This window comes from Cebus imitator, unplaced genomic scaffold (assembly GCF_001604975.1).
Source record: "Cebus imitator isolate Cc_AM_T3 unplaced genomic scaffold, Cebus_imitator-1.0 Scaffold31, whole genome shotgun sequence".
Classification (NCBI taxonomy): Eukaryota; Metazoa; Chordata; class Mammalia; order Primates; family Cebidae; genus Cebus; species Cebus imitator.
Genome location: NW_016107346.1, coordinates 10,508,844 through 10,528,384, shown reverse-complemented (window position 1 = coordinate 10,528,384; position 19,541 = coordinate 10,508,844). Strand labels below are relative to the sequence as shown.

General features: G+C 56.6%; 2 protein-coding genes across 2 annotated transcripts in view; both read right to left on the bottom strand.

Moving 5' to 3' along the window:
• Nucleotides 1-4,935: 4,935 nt before the first annotated feature.
• On the bottom strand, nt 4,936-8,657 carry ADRA2B (adrenoceptor alpha 2B). Its single transcript, XM_017524140.2, has 2 exons — nt 6,884-8,657; nt 4,936-6,439 (listed from the first exon to the last, which is right to left on the bottom strand). Coding segments are annotated over exons 1-2 (1,356 nt in total). The 5' UTR covers nt 8,239-8,657; the 3' UTR covers nt 4,936-6,438.
• A 5,732-nt stretch (nt 8,658-14,389) lies between these two features.
• ASTL (astacin like metalloendopeptidase) overlaps nt 14,390-19,541 on the bottom strand; it is a 16,183-nt gene continuing 11,031 nt past the window's right edge. The window contains exon 9 of the mRNA XM_017524137.2: nt 14,390-16,169. Coding sequence (XP_017379626.1) covers nt 15,748-16,169 — 422 coding nt within the window. The 3' untranslated portion in view covers nt 14,390-15,747. The remainder of the gene's footprint in view (nt 16,170-19,541) is intronic.

Below are 19,541 nucleotides of genomic sequence, written 5' to 3'. Positions count from 1 at the left end.
GATGGGGAGGTGACTGAGGGGTGTGACTTGAGCCCTGGTGGGGTTGGAGGATGAAGGCCATGTGGGTGCAGGCAGGAGGGCAGAGGAGGAAGCCTGGTGAGCAGGGAAGGGAGCTGCTTTCTGAACAGTCAACAAGCAGAAAGGTGGAGAGTAAGGGGCAGGAGGCCTTGGTTTCCCTCGTGTCTCCCCTGCCCAGGGGTTCCTGGGGCAGCACCCAGAACATCATTAGAACCACGCTCCTGTCCAACCCCCTCACTTGACAAGAAGGCATCTGAAACCCAGAGAGGTGAGCAGATTTGCCTGGGGCCACCCAGCAATTTGGTGGTCCTCCTAGGATCACGCCCTGAGCCTCTGGACCCTGGAAACAGCTGAGGAATCCCTCAATGAGCTGCCAGCTAGGTGCCCACCCAAATCCAGCTGCCAGGCCAGCAAGGACAGAGGGGCCACAGCCTTTGGAGATTTGCAGCTGTTTCAGCTGCATCAAAGCTGCACCTGACAAACAGGGACCGATGGAGCCTGCTGCAGTGGCTGCTTCAGCAGCCCTTTCTGCACTGGGAGGAGGATGGCTGCGTTTAACCCTTGCCTCCCCGACAAGTGCCTGGGGAATCCAAGCAGCGCGCTCAGGTAGCCTCTCACCCTCCCTTCATGGCTGTGGTTGGGTTGGGCTGGCCTGTGACACCAGGACACCTGGGTGCCCCACACCACAGCCCAGCCCTCTTCCCTCCTGAAGCAGCTCCAGTCCCCACACATGGGGAGGAAATTCCATCTGAGCCCCAGCTGCTCTGAGATTGGAGGGGTCCATCTGCAGCTCCAGAAGGGGCCTGCCCCCTCCCTGGGGAAATCAAAGGTCAGGACCCTCAGCACCTCCCCCACCTGCCCTGCCGGAAAGCAGGGAGCCCCATGGGCTGCTGCAGGGACAGAAATAGCCCTGACTTTCCAGGGAGGGAGGCTCTTTTTTGGTCTCCAGTCTATTCGGTCCCCTCACAGGCACCACTGCTCCATGGAGCCCATAGGCTCATGAAGAGTCAGGACCATTCCCCTGGGCGAGGCAGGGGTCAGGCAGTCAGCAGGAAGGAGTGGGAGGCTCAGAGAAGGGGGAGTCACTGAGGACCCGGAAGTGGGAAGGGCCAGGATAGGGGAAGGGAAGAAGGGAGGAGAAGGGAGAATAGAGGAAGGAGGGGACAGAGAATCCCAGGGGGCAGTGGGTGGGAGGTAAATGGGCGCCTCATCTCTGAAATCACTACTGATCAATCATTGGTCTCAAGGTCACACAAAGGGCAGGAGCCTTTGGCCAGGGCCAGTCCAGGGTGTGAGAAGATCAGAGCAGACAAGCCCGGGGGTGGGTGCAAGCTGACATTCAGGCCCTTCTAGTGCTGGCCTTCTGACAACAGCTTCCCCAAGCCCGAACGGAAAAGAGGACGGATGCAGGAGCATGAAGAAACCCAGAATCTAATTTTAGCCCGGTGCTCCCCTCCTCCCCTGCTGACAGTGAGCAGAGCCTGGGAGGGTAGGATCCTTGCACCCCCTGCCAGGGCTCCTGCTCTTATGGAAGCGCCAGCTGGCAGGGAGAGCTGCCAAGAGTGGCTGGGGTCTACAGGTGAGGCTCCCAAGCTCACACAGGGCAGGGGCTTTGCTGGACTGGGAGGGACCCAAAGTCTGAGCTCTTGTGCCAGAGGCAGGGCTGATGAGGAGGCAGAGGCTGAGGCCAGTGGGTGACACCACTGAGATGAGATTGGGTACGTTTATGTCCTGGTTCTGGATGACCTCAGCCAATTGCCTCTGCCTCAATTTCCTTGCCTGTGAAATAGCCATAGTAATCACATCAATTTCAGATGATGCACATCTGTCCCTGGACCCTAACAGCTCAGGACTGTCATGATTCCTTTCACCACAGCACATCTCAGGGGTCCCCAAACTGATCTGTTACTCCAGACCTGGTGCTTAACTTTGCACTGAGGTACAAAGGTGAGGAAAACACCACCGCCATCCTGCCCATGAGCCTGACGCCAAGAACAACTGATTAACTCCAGGAACCTTCAGGTCTGGGCCTCCCAGGGAGCTGGGGCAGGGAGTGCAGTGGAGGGAAGGCAGAGATGAAGCCCCAAGCTGGAGAACCCTGGGGACCACAGGGGCAATCCTGCATGGGCAGACAAGGACGCTGAGGCCCAGAGTGGGACCAACTCCTGCCTAAGGACAGACTGACAGGTGGTGGCAGGGTGAGGACATGAACCCTGATCTCCCCACCTCCCCCTGCCCTGCCGCCCACAGCAACCAGGACCTGGGAGCAGAAAGCCCTGCCAGTGCCAGGGAAGCCAAAGACTGCCCAGGTCCAAATCCAGCTGGACAGATGCCTCCTCCCCAGCCAGAGGCAACCCCATTTGCAGGTGGGAGCTGGGCAAGGTCTCATATCCCTTGCCAGTAGCCCCCCACACACAGGTTGGGGACCGTGCAGAGGACAGGGAGAGCACAATCACACCACAGTCACCAGGGCCTGATGAGCCCACAAGCCCCCACCTTGAATACTAGCAGCAGATAAGCTGGGCCCTCCTGCCACAGGTCCCTTCTTGAGCAAGGGTCAGGAGTCCCTTCAGCCACAGTGCTCCAAAGAGGAGTGCTCAGCAGCCCCAAGCTTCTCAGCAAGTATCCCCAGGTAAAGCTGGCTCATAAGACCCTCTCAAGGGTATCCCTACCATCTAAGGACCCAGGTTCTCACAGAGAAGGTGCAGTTGTTAGGTCTTCCTCATCCTGCTCTGCCCAGCTCCTCTTTAACTGCGTTCTGCAGCAGCGCCTCCCTTCCAGCAGGGACATCCTGAGAAAGGGGTGTCTGGAAGGATGATGTGACCAGCCGTGACAGCTCCCATCCACCTGAACTGCCAGGCAAAGCACCCCTGCTGGCCTCACACCCCTGACCCTCACCTCCAGGCGACTTGCCTGAATTATTCCTGGAGGCAGAGGGCTGCACCCACCCCACTCCCACCTCTGCTTTTCTCAGCCAGCCTCATCAACCTGTAGCCCTTGGATGGGCTGACAGAGAAGTCAAAAGCAGGTCCTACTCAGACCTGCAGGAATAGAGTATAAGAGAGAAGGCCTGATCAGGAGCCAGATCCTGGGCCCAGCTCCGGCTGTACCCCATTAGCTGAATGGCCTGGCCAGGGGCCTGAGACTCCACGCCCCCGGCAGTTCCTTGCCTGAGAACTGAGCAAGATAGCAAAATGGAGACAAGCCAAGCACAGGCCCTGCCACACAGCTGACTCTTAGCGGATGTTTCCTGAATGTGGGCCTGTTATTCCTTGAGTTTGGATGCAATCCTTTCAGTGTGGAAGTGTGGCGTGATGGGCATCCTGGGTCTAGATCTAGATCCAGCCGAGCCAGCTGTGTCTGTGTGAGGCCCCCTGAGGCAAGTCATCTCCTCTCTGTGGGCCCCAGTCTCTTCCTTCATACAATTCAGGGGTTGAACTGAGCTGTGGGGAATGGAAAACCTGGGACATATCTGCCATCAATTACATGTTCTGTGGCAGTGACAGACATGAACAATCAATCACAGCACAGTCACCTACCGAATCTATCCACATGCAGTTTCAGGATCTCAGATACCCAATGCCACTGAGTGAGCTGGCCCAAGAGATGGAATCACAATTCTTCATCACCTGAATTCCATAGTTTTGTGATTTCAGGACCTAGAGAGGTCACCTTAAGTCTGAATTTTGTTTTTGGTTAAATGATCACTCTCAGCAAGGTTGTGAGGATTAATGAGTTGATGTATTCAAAATGGGCTAGCAAACAGTCCCATTCCTGCAGTGGTAACTTTCTAGCACCACTTCCAGAGATGGGGCAGGGTGCTCTACTCACAGGCCCCAGGCCTGCCCCTTGCAGATGATTAAGCACCAGGGGACAGTGTGGTCCAGCAGAAAGAACCTGGGCCTGGATGACCTCAAGCAGGTGATTACAGCTTTCTCAGCCTGCATTTCGCTAGTATAAAATGGGCTGATACTTACCTTACAGGCAGGCATAAGGATTAAATGAGGTCATCAGACAAAGCCAGAAGAGCCTGGATGAGTAAAAGGGAGTCAATGAACTATCCTCATCTACCCATATCAGGCCTCTGGGTGTCAGCAGTGGGCACCTCGGCAGGTGCGGGGAACTGAGAGTAGGGTAGGGCATGTCTTTCTTGATAATTCCTCAGTGAAGCCCACGTCCCCATGTCATCAGTGATGGTGGGTACACTGGAGGTCCCACTGGTTGTCCTTAGCAGAAGCATGCCCCATGACAGTACGGAGGTGGTGAGACTAAAGATTCTGGGCCAATGTGGAAGTAGAGGGTAGCCTCACACTGAGGGCCCTGGGGCTTCACTTCTCCTCCCTTCTCCCTCTCCTCCCTGGGGTGGCCACTGGTGCTATCCCTTACCCATGGGACCAGACCAACCTGGTTCAGGTCCCCAGGACTGCCCACTCAGGGGCGACTAAGTAGGGCAAGAAGGCTGTGGCACCAGACCACCCAGCAGGGCTAGCTTAGGGCTGTTTTTAAAATCAGTCACAAATCTACCAATCACAACATCCTTTACACATGCCTTTCCCCCTACCCAAAACATCCTCCCATGTTGCCTCTTGGTATACTCCTGCTCTTCCTCCAAGACCCAACCCAAAGGCCATCTCCTCCAGGAAGCCCTCCCTTTTCTCCCTTCCCAGGTAGCCAGTCTCAGGCTCCTCAGCCACCCTCACCCACTGGCTTGTGATGATGAGTAAGGATCCTGCGTGGATGAAGGCAGGCAGGCAGGGCAGAGGCCTGGGGAGACCAGCCAGCCACATCTAAGGGAGGAGAGGACTACTGGCCCCAAGAGCGAGCCCCAGCTCATTGGGCCAACACCCAGAGTTTGCTGTGCAAGCAGCTGAGGAATAACTGCTCCAGACAGCCCTTGAGCAACGAGGACACCGCTTGCTTATTACAAAATATCCTTTATTGACAAAATAGCTCAGACTTTAAAAAAAAAAAAGCCAAAAACACCTGCATGTCACAATAAGAGATCACAGGCAAGAACACTTGGGGGTCCCATGGGGTGCACTGGCCGGCAGAGGGTCACAGTCAGTCCCTCCCCTGGCCCAGCTCCCCACCACACCCCAGGGCAATGCTCTGGCCTCACAATGACAACCCACTGAGGCCCAGACTGGGAAGCCTCCCACTCCCCAGGAGGAACTCTTTTTGGTCCACTCCATTCTCTCTACACCCCAAAAACTCCCTCAGTGGCCTTCCAAATCTCGCAGGTCCATCTGGTGCCAACAGTGTCTGCACTGCTCAGCCCATTCCCCCCATACCCGCCACGCTAAGATACCTGTTGGCCCAATGCTGAAGCCATGCGCTCCCCAAGGGAAGGCCCCGAAACCTCCTTTCCACACTTCCAATGTTCTGGCTGCCAGGTTTGGGGGTGGGACCAAGAACCAGAAAGGAGAGGCTCCTGAATGCACAGTCCCATCAGCGTAGGGGGAGCAGCATGGCTGGGTCTGAGGCAGCCCACAAGCACCCACCTGGGGGGATCAGTTGTGTTTCACAAGGACTCATTTGGGGCTTGGAGACCTGGCTGGGCACTCCAGTGGGAGGCTCCCCTAGGGGTCCACCGGGCTTTCATGCCAGCACCCCACCTGGGGGCTCTGCCACCTGTTAGAGGCTCTCATCTTAGACTGTTCCCGCAGTGTGGATATTTTGGGCTGTCTTGGGGAAACAATTTGCCCTCTTGATGACAAAAGACCTGCCCCCCACTGGGGACACCCAAGCCACTAAAAACCCTCTTGGTGTTACACGCAAAATGTTGAGAAGTTGTCATGCAGCATGATAACCCAGACATTTGCGGCCACAAGAACACATTCTCAAAGAGATCCTTTAACTTGAAATAGTGATTCTGTCTGCCACTCCCCACTTCCAGTTTGGGGTAGGAATTCACACACCCCAGGCACAGAACAAAAGTCTACAGGAAGACAGGTGGTGGTAAACACAGAAGAAAGAGATTTTTATATCACTGGATAATCACATTTTTGGTTCTCCAGTGCATTCCCCCACTGGAGCTCAAAGCTTTCTGCAAAGACTTTCATCTCCCTGCAGCAAGTAGGCGGCAAGCTATTGTCGCCCCGATTTTTGCAGGAGGTGAATGCCAGTGATCGGGGATCTCCCGTCGAGGCAGAGACCAAGCCTCTAAGATCACCCCAGTGAGGCATCCACGTGGCCACCCACCTGCCGGAGGGATGCTGGGTGAGGAAACCGATCCACAGTTCTGGCCTTTAAAAAACAGGCAAAAGGGGGAAAGAAGGGCCCAGAGATGGTGCCACCCCAAAGCCCCCATCCCAGCATCTGCCAAGGACCAAGAGTGCCCAGCATGGGTGATCAGTCTTCGTTTCTTCCTCCTCCTCAGCAGCAGGCCCCACTGGGAAAAGTGGAAGGCTGGCTTCATGCTCTTTGTGGGTGGAAGGAGATGAAAAACAAAAACAAAAACACCATAAGCAAGTGACCTACCAGGAACACAGGGTCCTCAAGAAAGGGAAGCCCTGACACTGGCCTGGAGAGCATGGGGCTCTGGGAAGGAAGTGCTCTCTCTTCTGGTCTTGGCTATGTTCTGGAGGGTTTGAACCACCTCCATCAGCCTGTGCTCAGGAAGAGGGTGGAGAATGGGTCCCCATCAAGCTGAGCCAGCAAGGGGAGGCTTCACCAGGACCCTTGCAAACAGCACCCCCCCACACACCGCCACACACCCCTTCCAAGAAGCTCCTAAGATGAGGCCTGCAGGATCTGGGCAGGGAGCAGAAAGCCCCAGGGAGGCAGCCACACACAGCAAGGCAAGAAGCAAGGCGGCCCCAACACCGCCGTACCAACCCCATAAGGGCAGTGCAGTCGGGCTCACCAGGCCGTCTGGGTCCACGGACGGCACAGGATCCTCCGGAAGGCACGGCGGAAGTCCTGGTTGAAGATGGTGTAGATAACAGGGTTCAGCGAGCTGTTGCAGTAGCCAATCCAGAAGAAGAACTGAAAGAGGCCATGGGGCACCTTGCAGTGCTTCGGGCAGATGGCGCCCAGGCTGTAGCTGAAGAAGAAGGGGAACCAGCAGAGCACAAAGACGCCGATGACCACGGCCAGCACGAAGGTGAAGCGCTTCTCCCGGGTCAGCTGTGCCCGTCGACGCCACCACTGCCCACCCATACCACCCACACCCCTGCCCAGGAGCACCTGGCCACGTAGGGTGGCCAGCACCTGGGAGCCCTGTGGCTGTTGCAGAGGGGGGCTGCAAGCTGAGGCTGGAGATGCTGACACTGCCTGGGGTCCACACTCTTCCTCCTCCTCCTCCTCCTCCTCCTCTTCCTCTTCTTCAGCTTCATCCTCTGGAGATGGCCCACAGACACCCTCCTTCTGGCCCTGGCCTGATTTGGGAAGGGCAGCCCAACTGGGTGGCAAGGCCTGGTTCCCAGTATCTTCAGGGGTCTCCCCTTCCTCCTGCTCCCCAGTGGACTTCGACTGTACCTTGGCCTCTCTGGCTTCTGCCAGAGAGGCCAGGGCTGGCAGCTTGGCTGAGGCCAAAGCCCCCCCACGGTCACGTCGGGGCTGCTTGGACTCACCCTGCCCAGGCCCCTGCTTGGCCCTGGGACCTCTGCGGTTACTGCGTTTGGCGATCAGGTAGATTCGCAGGTAGACCAGGATCATGATGAGGCAAGGAGCAAAGAAAGATCCGATGCTGGAGGCCAGGATGTACCAGGCCTCCTGGTTGAGCTTGCACTGGGGGCGCCCGCGCGGCTGGGGGCCCTGGTCGCCCTTGTAGATGAGGGGTGGCAGCGAGATGATGGCAGCGATGAGCCATACTGTGAGGATGATGCACTTGATGCGGCGCGGGGTGCGCTTGGAGTTGTACTCCAGTGCACGGCTCACCGCCCAGTAGCGGTCCAGGCTGATGGCGCACAGATGCACGATGGACGAGGTGCAGAAGAGCACATCGAGCGCCAGGTACACTTCACACCACGTGCGCCGGAAGTACCAGTAGCCCAGCAGCTCGTTGGCCAGCGAAAAAGGGATGATGAGCGTGGCCACCAGGATGTCGGCGGCAGCCAGCGACACCAGGAACAGGTTCTGCGGGGCACGCAGCGAGCGGCTAGTCAACACAGCCAGGATGACCAGCGCGTTGCCGAAGATGGTGAAGAGGATGAGGAAGGTGATGGCCGCTGCGATGGCCGCCGTGGCCTGCGCTGAGTAGGGCTCCTGGTGGTCCATGGCTGGGCAGGACGTGGGCAGAGGGAGCGCTGCCAGCCCGGTGCACACCGTGGGCGACAGCGCTGCCCAGCTCGGCTAGACGAGAGCGTCGCCCCTCCGGCGGCACCGAAGGCGCTGGAGCCCCATGGCCTGGGCGAGCGGTGCTTAGGAGGTTGGAAACACCCAGGACCAGCCACCGCCCTCGTACATCCTCCTCCACCGGCACCCAGGATCCCAGCCGTCAGCCCCAGAGAAGTTTTTCGAGTTTGTCCCGCCGCCGTCCGCGTCCCCCCCGGACCGGAGAAAGTCGCACCCTCCCGCCACACAAATGTCGGATGCACAGGGGCGCAGGCCGGGCGGGGCCGGTTCTCGGAGGAGGCGCGGAGGCCCCTGTACCCGCTCAGCTTGCAGGCTGTCGCCCCAGCAGCGCCTGCAGGGGAGCGGGGAGCGGGGCGCGCGGCTGGAGGAGGGCGGAGACTGGAGGCGGGCGCGGGAGCGGGTGGGAGCTGGTGGGAGCGGGTGGGAGGCGGGGCGGCGGGCGGACCGAGGTGAGTGGAAGGTGCTCTTCGGGGGAGGCGCGAGCCCTGGACTCCTTGCACCTGGCCCCGCGCCCGGACTCCCTGCTCCCCTGCCCGCCTTCTTCCCGGCGGCGGTACCTCGGGAGGGCGGAGGGGCCCAGCGGCCGGCGTCTTCGGCCCCGAGCAGGACGCGCGCAGGGGTGGAGTAGGTGGGTGCCGGGAGCCGGGACACAGAGCTGGCGCGCGGGCAGGACCCTCCTCCCGGGGGAGCCGGGCTGAGCCGGGCAGGTGCGCGCTGCTCTCCCTTCCGCCTCCCGGGAGCCCGTGGAGAGAGCGGGGCCGGCGTGGGGCAGGGTTGCCGGGTCTTAATATACCACAAGCCCGCCCGGCCGGGCAGTGGAGACGTCCCACAGAGAGGTGGGGGAGCGGGGAGCGGGTCCTGACCCCTTCACGGGCACTTGCCCTGGCGGTCGGGCTCCGTCGGGCCAGCGCCGCGCCTGGAGGGCGCGTCCCAGCCTGCGAGCGCCCCCTGCTGCGGTCCACGCGCCCGGACCGTCCGCGGCTGCCCTGGCCCCAGAGCCACCGCTCACAACGTGGGACTTAGGACTTCGGCTTCTTGTGTCTCCGCAGCTACCTCAGTTTCTTCCATTAAGGGCAAAGGAGGTAAGAGGGAAACTGTCTTGGACTCAAATCACAGCGTCAACTGCGACTCAACCAAGGGTTTGTACACCGCAAGGGGTGAGCGGCCTCACCTAATGCGAAGGGAGGTCCCTGCCTGGGAGTAAAGCAAGGAGATCTTGAGGTTGGGGAGTAAAAGGTGGGGCCTTTTTCACACAGCACCGAGAAAAAGCAGGTCTCAGGGGCAGCTGTGAAGGGAGGAGCGTCCCTTCCACTTCTGTAGTGTTCCTGGGAGAAGGGGTTGACCCTCCCTCCCTGCTGCGGTCCTACCTGGCTCCCCTACATACACACTGAAGCCCTTCTGGGGGTGACAGTGGAAAGAGAGGTTGGGGTTAAAAGCAACTTCAGACTCAGGCCCCCTACTCGCCTTCAAAAGAGCTGTGAGCAACTACTCTCCCCCAGGGCCCCCACTCACTCTCCCTGCCACACCAGCACCAGCCTGAGCAGCCCTGAGGACATTCCCTGCCCCCTACCCCATTCTGGAGCCCCTAATGCCATAGGCCCCACCTCAAGCCAGGCCTCTTATTCACAGCCCACGGCTCTGCAAGGCATTCTCTGTATAAATAAGCACCAATGTACCTCTGATAGTGGAGCTCCTCCCAGGTCCCCTCCAGCCTGCTGGACCTCCCCTCCTCCCTGCCCCCTCCATGGGAGCAGAGCACACAGCCTCTCAGTGCCCAGGGACAATGTCTAGCCCCTCCCCAGGCTCAGGTGGGAGGTGCCCTGTCTCAGGTACCCAGACCTACAACCCCAGCCACAGGGGAGTGCTGGGAGTAGGTACCTCCTTGATCCCACCGTCCCTGTCATTCTGCCAGACTCCCCAGCTTCTGGTGAGGTGCAAGTGCCCACAGCCCATGGGGTGGATGCTGCCAGGGCTGGGTTAGGACATGGTAATCAGCCTCCTCCTCACCCCAACCCCAGGCCTCAGCTCAAAACTAACCAGTTTCCCAGATGTGTCTTTCTCACCCTCCAGGCTGGGCAGGGCCTGGGCACCACCTGGGTGTACATCACCAGGGATGGAGAGATGTCAGTAGCCCCTTCCCTGAGGGTGGCTACAGGAGCCTGGGGAGCAGCTACTTAGGCAAGTGCCTGCCAGTCCCTGAGGCTCCTGAGGCCTGCAGAGTCTGGGTCTGCTAGAGGCCCATGTGGGCAACGGGAGGAATGGCCTTTCCACCATCTCCAACCACACTCGGGCTGGAGGTCAGTGAGCAGCTCCCCAGACTCTGCAGCCAGCATCAGCCTTTGTCTTCTGGCCCATCTTCCTTCAAGGGGCACTACAGGAACAGCAGGGAGAGAGTCTACAGCTGGCAGACCTGGTGTGCCTTCCAGGCAGCAGAGCTGCCTTGGCATCCATAGCGCTGCCCCCCAGGCTGTCGCCTTCCACTACAACTGTCTCCTCCCAGCTCCTCCCCAGCATGGATGAGCGCAGCGTGGGTGTGCCGACTCTCCAGGGCCGTTTAGGCAGTAAGGTAACTCAGGTCCCCCTCCTTTCCGAAGCTCACCATCTTCACCCAACACACATACCTTCAGGCCTTGCCTGCTCCACCCAGCCCCATGAGGCTGCCAGGTGCAGGAACTGGAGCCTACTGGCCATAGCAAGGCTTTCTTCAGCTCTTCCTAAACTAGACCTGACCTTCCACTGTCATCCCGTTCCATAGGGATGGGCAGAGTTCAGTCCCAGACCTGCAACAGCAGCCAGCAGCAAGAGCTCCTGGAACGTTCCCAGCTGCATAGCTGGGGAGTGGGCAGCAGGGCACACCCTGGATCCCAGCCCTCCATTCCTACCCTGCCAGGCCAGTGTTGGACCCTGGATGTGCCCTGGGTCTCCACTCTACAGAATTTCCCTGGGGCTGTTTGCTATGATAGAGATGCCTTCTCACCCTTCCTTCTGTGCTTGGTGGGCCTCTACTCACACTTCAGGGCCCACTCACCAGTCAGCACGCTCTCAGGCAGAGGGAGGACCTCCATTCTCCAGGTTCCGCAATGCCAGGCGGCACCACTTTCACACTCAGTACACTTCTAAGATGGTGTCTGATGGGTTTTTTGTATCACTCCTGCCCATCAGAGTGGGCATGCCTTCTCTGTCCCTGGTACCTGGCACAAGGTCATTGACCATGAGGGACAGTGGCAGCAGTGCACACATACACATGAGGGTTCTAAGACAGTCCAAATAAGGGTGCCCTGGAGGGATGTCCTGAAGAAGAGAGGCCATGGGGAAAGGCAACCTAGCCATGGAAGCGATCCATCTTTTCCAAAGTAGGGCAAGACCATTGTCCCATCTCTGGCTGTAAGACCTTAGTTAGAAGCCGTGGGGCCACTTCTCAAGGCCTGAGAGGTGAGATGGTGCCACCAGATCTCCTGGGCTGGCATTCCAGCAGCTCACAACCGTGCCTTCTTTCCCCTAAGGGCCCACTGGGACTGACCCCCATTGGGCCACATACCCCACCTTTCTCCAGATGTCCCCCTGCAACAGCCTTTCTCATCCCTTGGGCTCTTATCCCAGACCATCATGTATGCCCCAACCTCCCCATTTCCCAGATCCTTGAGTCATGTCCTCTATAATAGAAATCGGTCACCCTCTCGGCATAAAGATCTTGACAAAACCCCAGCCCTGGTCAAACCTAAATCATCCACCCACTGCCTGCTTTCAACCAAGCAGCTGCTCTTTCCAGAGCAAAACGCTGTCTGCATCGACTGGCCTCACTCTAAATTCATGACCACAAATCTCCAAACTTCCCTAGTACATTCACTTTCCCACTTGTGAAAATCAGCATCCCTCCTCCCTCTCCAACCTCCCATCTGCTCCTCTGTCCCCCACCCATGCTGTGACTCTGCCTGGTACTTAGGGGAAAAGGGAAGTCCAGGCAGAAGCTCATCCCCCCACACCTGCCGCTGGCATTTGAGTTCAAACTCTCTTTGCTGATTGAAGGGCAAGTCCTCAGCCTGTGCCCTGGAACCCAACCCCTCTCACCTCACGCCAGGGTCCCCCCCACTTCAGTTATCCCCTTTTCATGGTCACTGCCCCTACTCTACAAAGCCATCCCCACCCCTTAGAAAGCACCCTCTCTCCCCTTTCCACTGCCTCCCATAGCCACCTTCCTCACAAGTCTGTGTCCAGGCACTGTCGCCGGCCCCTCACATTCTCTCCTTAACCCCCAGCAGGGTGTCTGCAGACCCTCCACTAGAGTCTACTCCGGCGGGTCATGCCCTGCTGCACATCACCAAGCACCAGGCTTATTCTGCCCTCTTTCTCGGCAGCATTTGGCACAGCAGCCCTTCCCCTGGAACACCCACAGGGTCTGCACCCTCCTTGAAAGCCACTCCTCCGCAGCCTTTTCTTCTCCCAAACTGTAAGTCAGAGGTTCTTGCTAAGAGTGATTCTCTCCCCACCAAAGGATGTTTGGCAATGTCTGGAATACAGGGAGGAGGCTGCTACTGGCATCTGGTGGGTAGAAGCCAAAGATGCTGCCACACTTCCTGCAAGGTGCAGGGCCACCCCCGCAACAAAGAGTTACCAGGTACAAAATGCTGAAACCCTGAGATTAAGAAATGTTGCTCTAAATGCTGCAGCACTCCAGCTCAGTCTGAGGATCCTTCCTCTTCCTGTATACCCATGGCTCCCCTCCAGATGTGATGGCGCTCCCCCAGCCACCTCCTGCCCTGCTCTCCCCGACGAACCCCAGGCTCCTTAAGCCCACCAACTGACCCCTTTGATGTCACATGGACACCTCAGACCTGGCATACCATTTCCCCCAGCCCTGCCTAGCCTCGCGGTCCTCAGTGCTGGATTCTCAGTGAATGGTACAGCTCCCCACCTGAGAGCCGATGCCCTCGCCCCATGCATGCAATCATAAATGGGGCCACCATGACCCCTAAACACTCCAAAAGCACCTATTCCTGTCCATCTCTATAGCCCCTCTCCCTTGCACAACCACAGTGGCTTCCCAGCTATTCTGCTTCCAGCCCATTCTCCAGAAGGCATCAAGGACTTTTTAAACCTTAAGTCAGATTTGGCACCATCTTCCTTCATAAACCTCCAGTAGCTGCTGCCTGCTGCTTGTGAAATAAAACCCACCCTGTCTCTGCCTGACTTGGCTGCAGCCCCCTCCCCCTGCCAGTTACACAGACCCCCACTGCCTCTCTTTCCCCTGCCTCAGGGCCTTTGCACTGGCAACTCAGTACCTGAATTTTTACAGGCAGACTCCTGCCATTTAGGGCTCAGCTGAAATGTCACATCCTCAGAGGGGCCCTTCCTAACCAGCAGCCTAAGGGGGCACTCCCCTCTCCCATCATTTGCCAATGCCAGGTGTTTACTGGTTTGATAACTTTTTGTCTAGTCCTCCCCGCCCTAAATAAGTTCCATGAGAAGAGGAGCCTGCCTTGCTCACTATGCTATTCCCAGCAGAACAGAGCTTGCCTGGCACCAAACAGCAATGCCATAAGTATGTTGGATGAATGAACAAACTGAGCTCACACAGCTACATGGTCAGTGACTGGGGAGGTGAATAGGCCACAGACTGCAGGGGGTTGGCTAGCCACCTGGGCTCTAGTTAACACCTCAGGGGCCTGTACCCCTCACACCACCAAGGCTCAAAGGACTGAACCTTGTCCCTACCCTGCCCTTAAGCCACCAGGCTCAGTGGCTTTGAGAGAACCCAGAATTGGAGACCAAGAGCCAAATCCTAACAGAGGCTGGTGATGGGTGGCCTGAGAGCCAGGGGCCTCCCAGGGCATGAAGCACAGTACCTCCTTCAACCCAGCATGGCCACCAAGAAACCCCAGCCCAGCAGCAGAGGCTGACAGGAGTGCCTGCCTCCTCTGTCCTTGATAAAAGGGGCATTGCATGTACTGCCTCTGTCTATGGCTGCCTCAAGGTCTCTGCCTGGGAGCCTCCCAGGGGTGGCTGTCTCCCCCATTCCCCCCCATCCTAGGGGCATGACCAGAGCCCCTACTAACTCCCCAAGCCAGGAGCAGTTCTTCCATCATTCTGATGCATGGGACTGGTCCGCTGTTCAGTCTCAGGGTTCGTGACTCAAGACTGAAACCCAAGGCAGACTGAAGGCTGAAACCTAAGGCAGACTGAAAGCAGAGGCCACAGAGTCCCCCGAGTGCATCCTCATGTCCCTAGTGTGGCCCCAGCATGTGACCCTCCAGAAGGCTGGCAAATAGCAGCCTCTCCCCAGAACCTGGGAACACCAAGCTTCAGCCCTGCCCTGCCGCTTCCCAGCCAGGACCCCCGGAGCACTCACTGAAGTCTGTCTTCCCTGGAAGGTGGGATAGCCACCGTGGGGCCCACAGGGTAAGGGGCGTTAAAGGCACACAGGAGGCAGGAAGCTCTGCATAGCACACTTGGCTTTATTTCCTCCCCCAACACATGGGACTCCTAGCCCCTTCCACCCCAAGTAGGGCTTCCTTGACTTTCTGAAAGGCCACCAAAATAGTACTCCTTGAGGACTGAGGGGCCTCTGGCCCAGTCCCACTTACTGGCACCCTGGATGCTTTCTTCATGCCTAGGACAAACCTCATGGGGAAAGCCAGGAGCTGGGGCAGAGGAGGAGGGGGGCCTGCCTGAAGGAGGACAGGCCAGGTAGTATCAGCCCTTTCTCCTTCCAAGGCTGCACCTGGCTGAGCTCCAGGGAATAGCAGTCTGGGGTAGAGATGACCAAGTCCTGTGTTCAAGGGCCTCAGGGGCCAGCTGAGGTTGCCATTGTATAGTGTGGTAGGGCCCCCACTTCTTTCTCTTCTCCTGGACCATGGCAACCCTTGGCCCAGTACCTTCCTGCTCTGCAGGGGAGTGAGTTAGGCTCTCAAAGCCTCCTGGAGACCCAGGCTGGAGGGTACACCGCTACAGAACAACATTCCCCACACTTGGGCATGTAGGGTGGGATGGGAGGCTGTTCCCAGGGTCCCAGCCACAGGGCTGCCCCAAGGGAGAGGTAGGGACCCCATTAGTCCATGCTGGGGGCAAGGCCTCAGCCACAGGAGGGATTCCAGGGTGCTGCCGGGCTGGAACCTACTTCTTCCCCACCCCTTCCGGGACCTGTCCCTAGAGAATGTCACCTCCCATCCCCAGCATCCTGCAGTGCTGGGGAAAAACTCAAGAGCAGGCAGAGCCAGGTCTGCCCTTCCCCCACGGCAGAGCTAGAAGGCCCCCTGGCCCTAGGAGCCCTTAGGGGAACATGATGAGAAGAGAGGGGAAGAGTCCCAGCCCTCTGAGATGGGGTGGCAGTTTGGGGTTGGAAAACAGGGGTGTGGCCTAGAGGAGCAAGGGGTAGACAACCCAGCTCCTCCAGGCAGGGGATGCCCTCCCCACCTGGGGACAGAAGCCACAGGTTTAATATCCGGGCCTCCCCCTGAAATGATTTCTAGGTACACAGCCTCCTGGCAGAGCTGGGCTTCCCTGGATGGGGTCTGGCTGGCCTCCTGCTTCTGAAGATTGGGCTGTGGGCTCAGTGGACACTCCAGCCAGCCAAGACTGCTCCTGAGCAATACCGGGGGCTCCTGCTCCAGGCCTCGACCTTAGGGAAGAAGCCAGGGTCTGAGGCTGCCTTGCTGAGGCCTCTCCACTGAGCTTCTTCAGGACAGGGGACTCCCACCCACGTGGGTTGTCCCCAGGCCCTGCAGGAACGGGCTGGTCTCCCGCGCTGGAACCACTGGGGTCAGGTCTCCTGGATTCTGCTGACAGTGCCTCCAAAAGCCGCTGCAGGGGTAGGGAGGCTGGAGCGGGGCTTCTACCAGTGCTATGGGCATGGGACCCTGAAACAGGAAAGCCAGGAGGTCAAGTCCACAACCATAGGATGACACATGACTCAGCTGTGCAGAGTCAGAGCTGGCTTTAGTGTTAGTCACGGGGACAAAGAACCCAGTTCATGGGAGTGGTGCCCACCCACACCACTGCTAAGCCACTGCCTAATGCCACCAAGACCTAGATTCCCACACTACCAGAGACCAGGACAATGAAGCCATCCCATCTCCTCCCTACCTGGCCCCTGACATCACCATCAGAATGTCAGGCCACTTAGGCTCCACCACTGCCTCATTCACACTTGAGACTGCTATAGCAGTTAAATCGCCTGACCCAGCATCAAAGCCCTGCCTCCAGACCCCTCACCCAGGGCACTGTGCCTGTAGCCATAACCCCAACTGCTTGCCCCAGACCCAAGACCTCCCCCAGAATGTTCCTGCACTTATGGCCACATCCAAACATCCTACCTCCACGCCTGGAGGTAGGTTGGGGCCTCTTTGTGCTTTGCTGTCATGCCAGATCATGACTGCCCCCTATCTCTTTTCAGACACTCTTCCTCATTCAGGCCCACATTCCCTAGCTGGCCCCAGCCTCCCAGCACTGCCTCCCATCCCAGATCCTCCTGCTCATGCAGCGAGGGCTTCTGCAGGAGCCTCTTCCCTCAGCCCACCCTGACAAAATCCTCCCCAACACACTTCAACCGGTGACTCGTCGACCAGGTCCTGTTAGCCTCACAGCCCGCGCCTCCCTCCGGACCTGGCCAGCACCAGGAGCTACCACCACTGCTGCCCATTCCCAGGGGGTCACCCTTCCGCAGCACCCCCTCCACCTGCGCACACTGAGGTAGCAGCTCTGCAGGCACTCCCCAGCCCAGGAACAGGCCCCAACATCTTCCTACACTAACCCCTCCCCACTTCAGACCACTCCCATTTACACAGGCTTCATGGCCCCCACTGCAGTCAAGCCCTCGGAGGCAGCCCCAGCCGCCTTTCCCTGCCCTGGAACGCTGGCATCCCCTCCCGCAGGCCTGCCCGTCTCTACCAGGTTGTCTTCCACTTTCCAGTCAGCGGATGCATATCTTTTCCTTTCTTTCCATCCCTTTTCTCCCTACCTCTGGTAGCCTCACCTCATTCTGTGTTAACAGAGGCCCCCATCTCTGTACATCATCATCATTGTACATCAAGATCCTCCTGCAGACTTGGGTCTACTGTCTTCTTCCATCCCAGTAGATCCAAGAAAGTACCTCAGCCCCCACCACGAGCAGCCTTTTTCCAAACATTCTGGGTGTCCTTTCTCCCCGCTGTATCTATCCCTCTCCTCCAGCGGGTCAGGGTTCCAGCATCTGAACGCACTCCCATGCTCACCATCTTGATAAAGCCATTCTTTGACCACAGGCCTTTCCACCATCTCCCAATTCCCTGGTCATGGTAGTCAAACATCTAGAAAAATTACACACAAGGCCAGGCATGGTGGCTCACATCTGTAATCCCAGCACTTCAGGAGGCTGAGGCAGATATATCACTATAGATGGAGTTCGAGACCAGCCTGGCCAACATGGTAAAACTCTGTCTCTACTAAAATTACAAAATGTAGCTGGCATGGTGGCACTTGCCTATAATCCTAGCTACTTGGAAGGCTGAGGCACACAAGACTCCATCTCAAAAAAAGAAATTACACACAAATTTCTCACTATATCTGCCCTTTAGGGTATTTTTTAGAAGCTGTAAATAGTGCAGTAAAAAATGTAGGGGAAAAAATGGTCTCATGGTGCTGGAACAACTGGCTAGTTATATGAAGAATGAAATTGGACCCCTTCCTTACACCATGCTCAAGGGTTGACTCCAGATGGGTCATACGCCTAAATGTAAAACCTGAAACTAAGACTTAGATGAAAACAGAAGCAAATCTCCATGACCTTGGGTTAGGCAAAGGTGTCGTAGATACCAAAAAAGAGTGACAAAATAGGTCAGTTGGACTTCCAAATTTAAGATGTTGGTGTTCAAAGGACATCATTTAAAAGTGGGGGAAGAAAACACAGGATATGAGAAACATTTAAGGGCTACATCTGATGAGGGACATGTGTCTAGAATACATAAAGAGCTTTTTTTTTTCTTTTTTTTTTGAGACAGAGTCTCTCTCTGTTGCCAGGCGCCAGGCTGGAGTGCAATGGCGTGATCTCAGCTCACTGCAACCTCCACCTCCTGGGTTCAAGCAATTATCCTGCGTCAGCCTCCCAAGTAGCTGAGACTACAGGCATGCGCCACCACGCCCAGCTAATTTTTGTATTTTTTTTAGTAGAGACGGGGTTTCACCATATTGGCCAGAATGGTCTCAATCTCCTGACCTTGTGATCTGCCCACCTCGGCCTCCCAAAGTGCTGGGATTACAGGCGTGAGATAAGGAACTTTTATAACTCAGAAGAGACAACCCAATTGGAAAAAAACAGGTGGAGGATATGAACATTCTCCAAAGAAGATACACAGAAGACCAACATGCACATTAAAAGATGTTTAACATCACTAGTCATTAGGGAAATGCAACTCAGAACTATAATGAGATACCACTTCACACTCACTAGGATGGTTCTCATCAAAATGATAGATAACAAGTATCAGCAAGGATAGAAGTCGGAACCCTCGAGAACCCTCAAATACTGCTGGTGGGAATAAAAATGGTGCATCTGCTTTGGAAAATATTTTAGCAGTTAAACATGGAGTTACTGTAGGACCTAGCAATTCCATTCCTAGCTGTATACTCAAAAGAAATGACATGTTGACACAAAATCTTGTATACAAATGTTCATAGTAACTCTATTCATAATAGCTGCAAAGTAAAAACCCAAGTGTCCCTCAATTGGTGAATATGGCATATCCATCCAATGGAATATTCAGCAATGTTATTGATACCTGCTACAACATGGATGAACCTTGAAAACATTAAGCCAGACACAAGAGGCTGTGTTATGATTCCACTTATGGGAAATGTCTAGGATAGACAAATCCAGAGAGGCAAAGTAGGTTAGTGATTACCTGGGGCTGGGGGCAAAAGCAGGTAGTAAGGGGAGCGGGAGGCACTCGCACACAAGATGACCTAGGAGTAGAAGCTGGGTGAGAGTTATATATACTTCAGCCTTCTAGGATGTCAAATTGTTTTCCAAAGTGGTTGCAGCCATTTATATTCCTGTCAATAGGGTCTAGCATTTCCATTCATCACTCCACATCCTTACCAGTATTTGGTATTATTGGACTTTTAAATGTCCAATTTACTGGCTATAGAATGGTACTGTAGTCTTCATTTGCATTTCCTCAGTTACTGGGGTTGAGCATTGTTACTATATTTCCCATTTGGTCTCTGAGATGTCTGTGAAGTCTCTTGCCATTTTT

Excerpts from the sequence above, each read along its gene's own strand:
- ADRA2B (XM_017524140.2), bottom strand. The coding sequence starts at position 8,238 with ATGGACCACCAGGAGCCCTACTCAGCGCAGGCCACGGCGGCCATCGCA.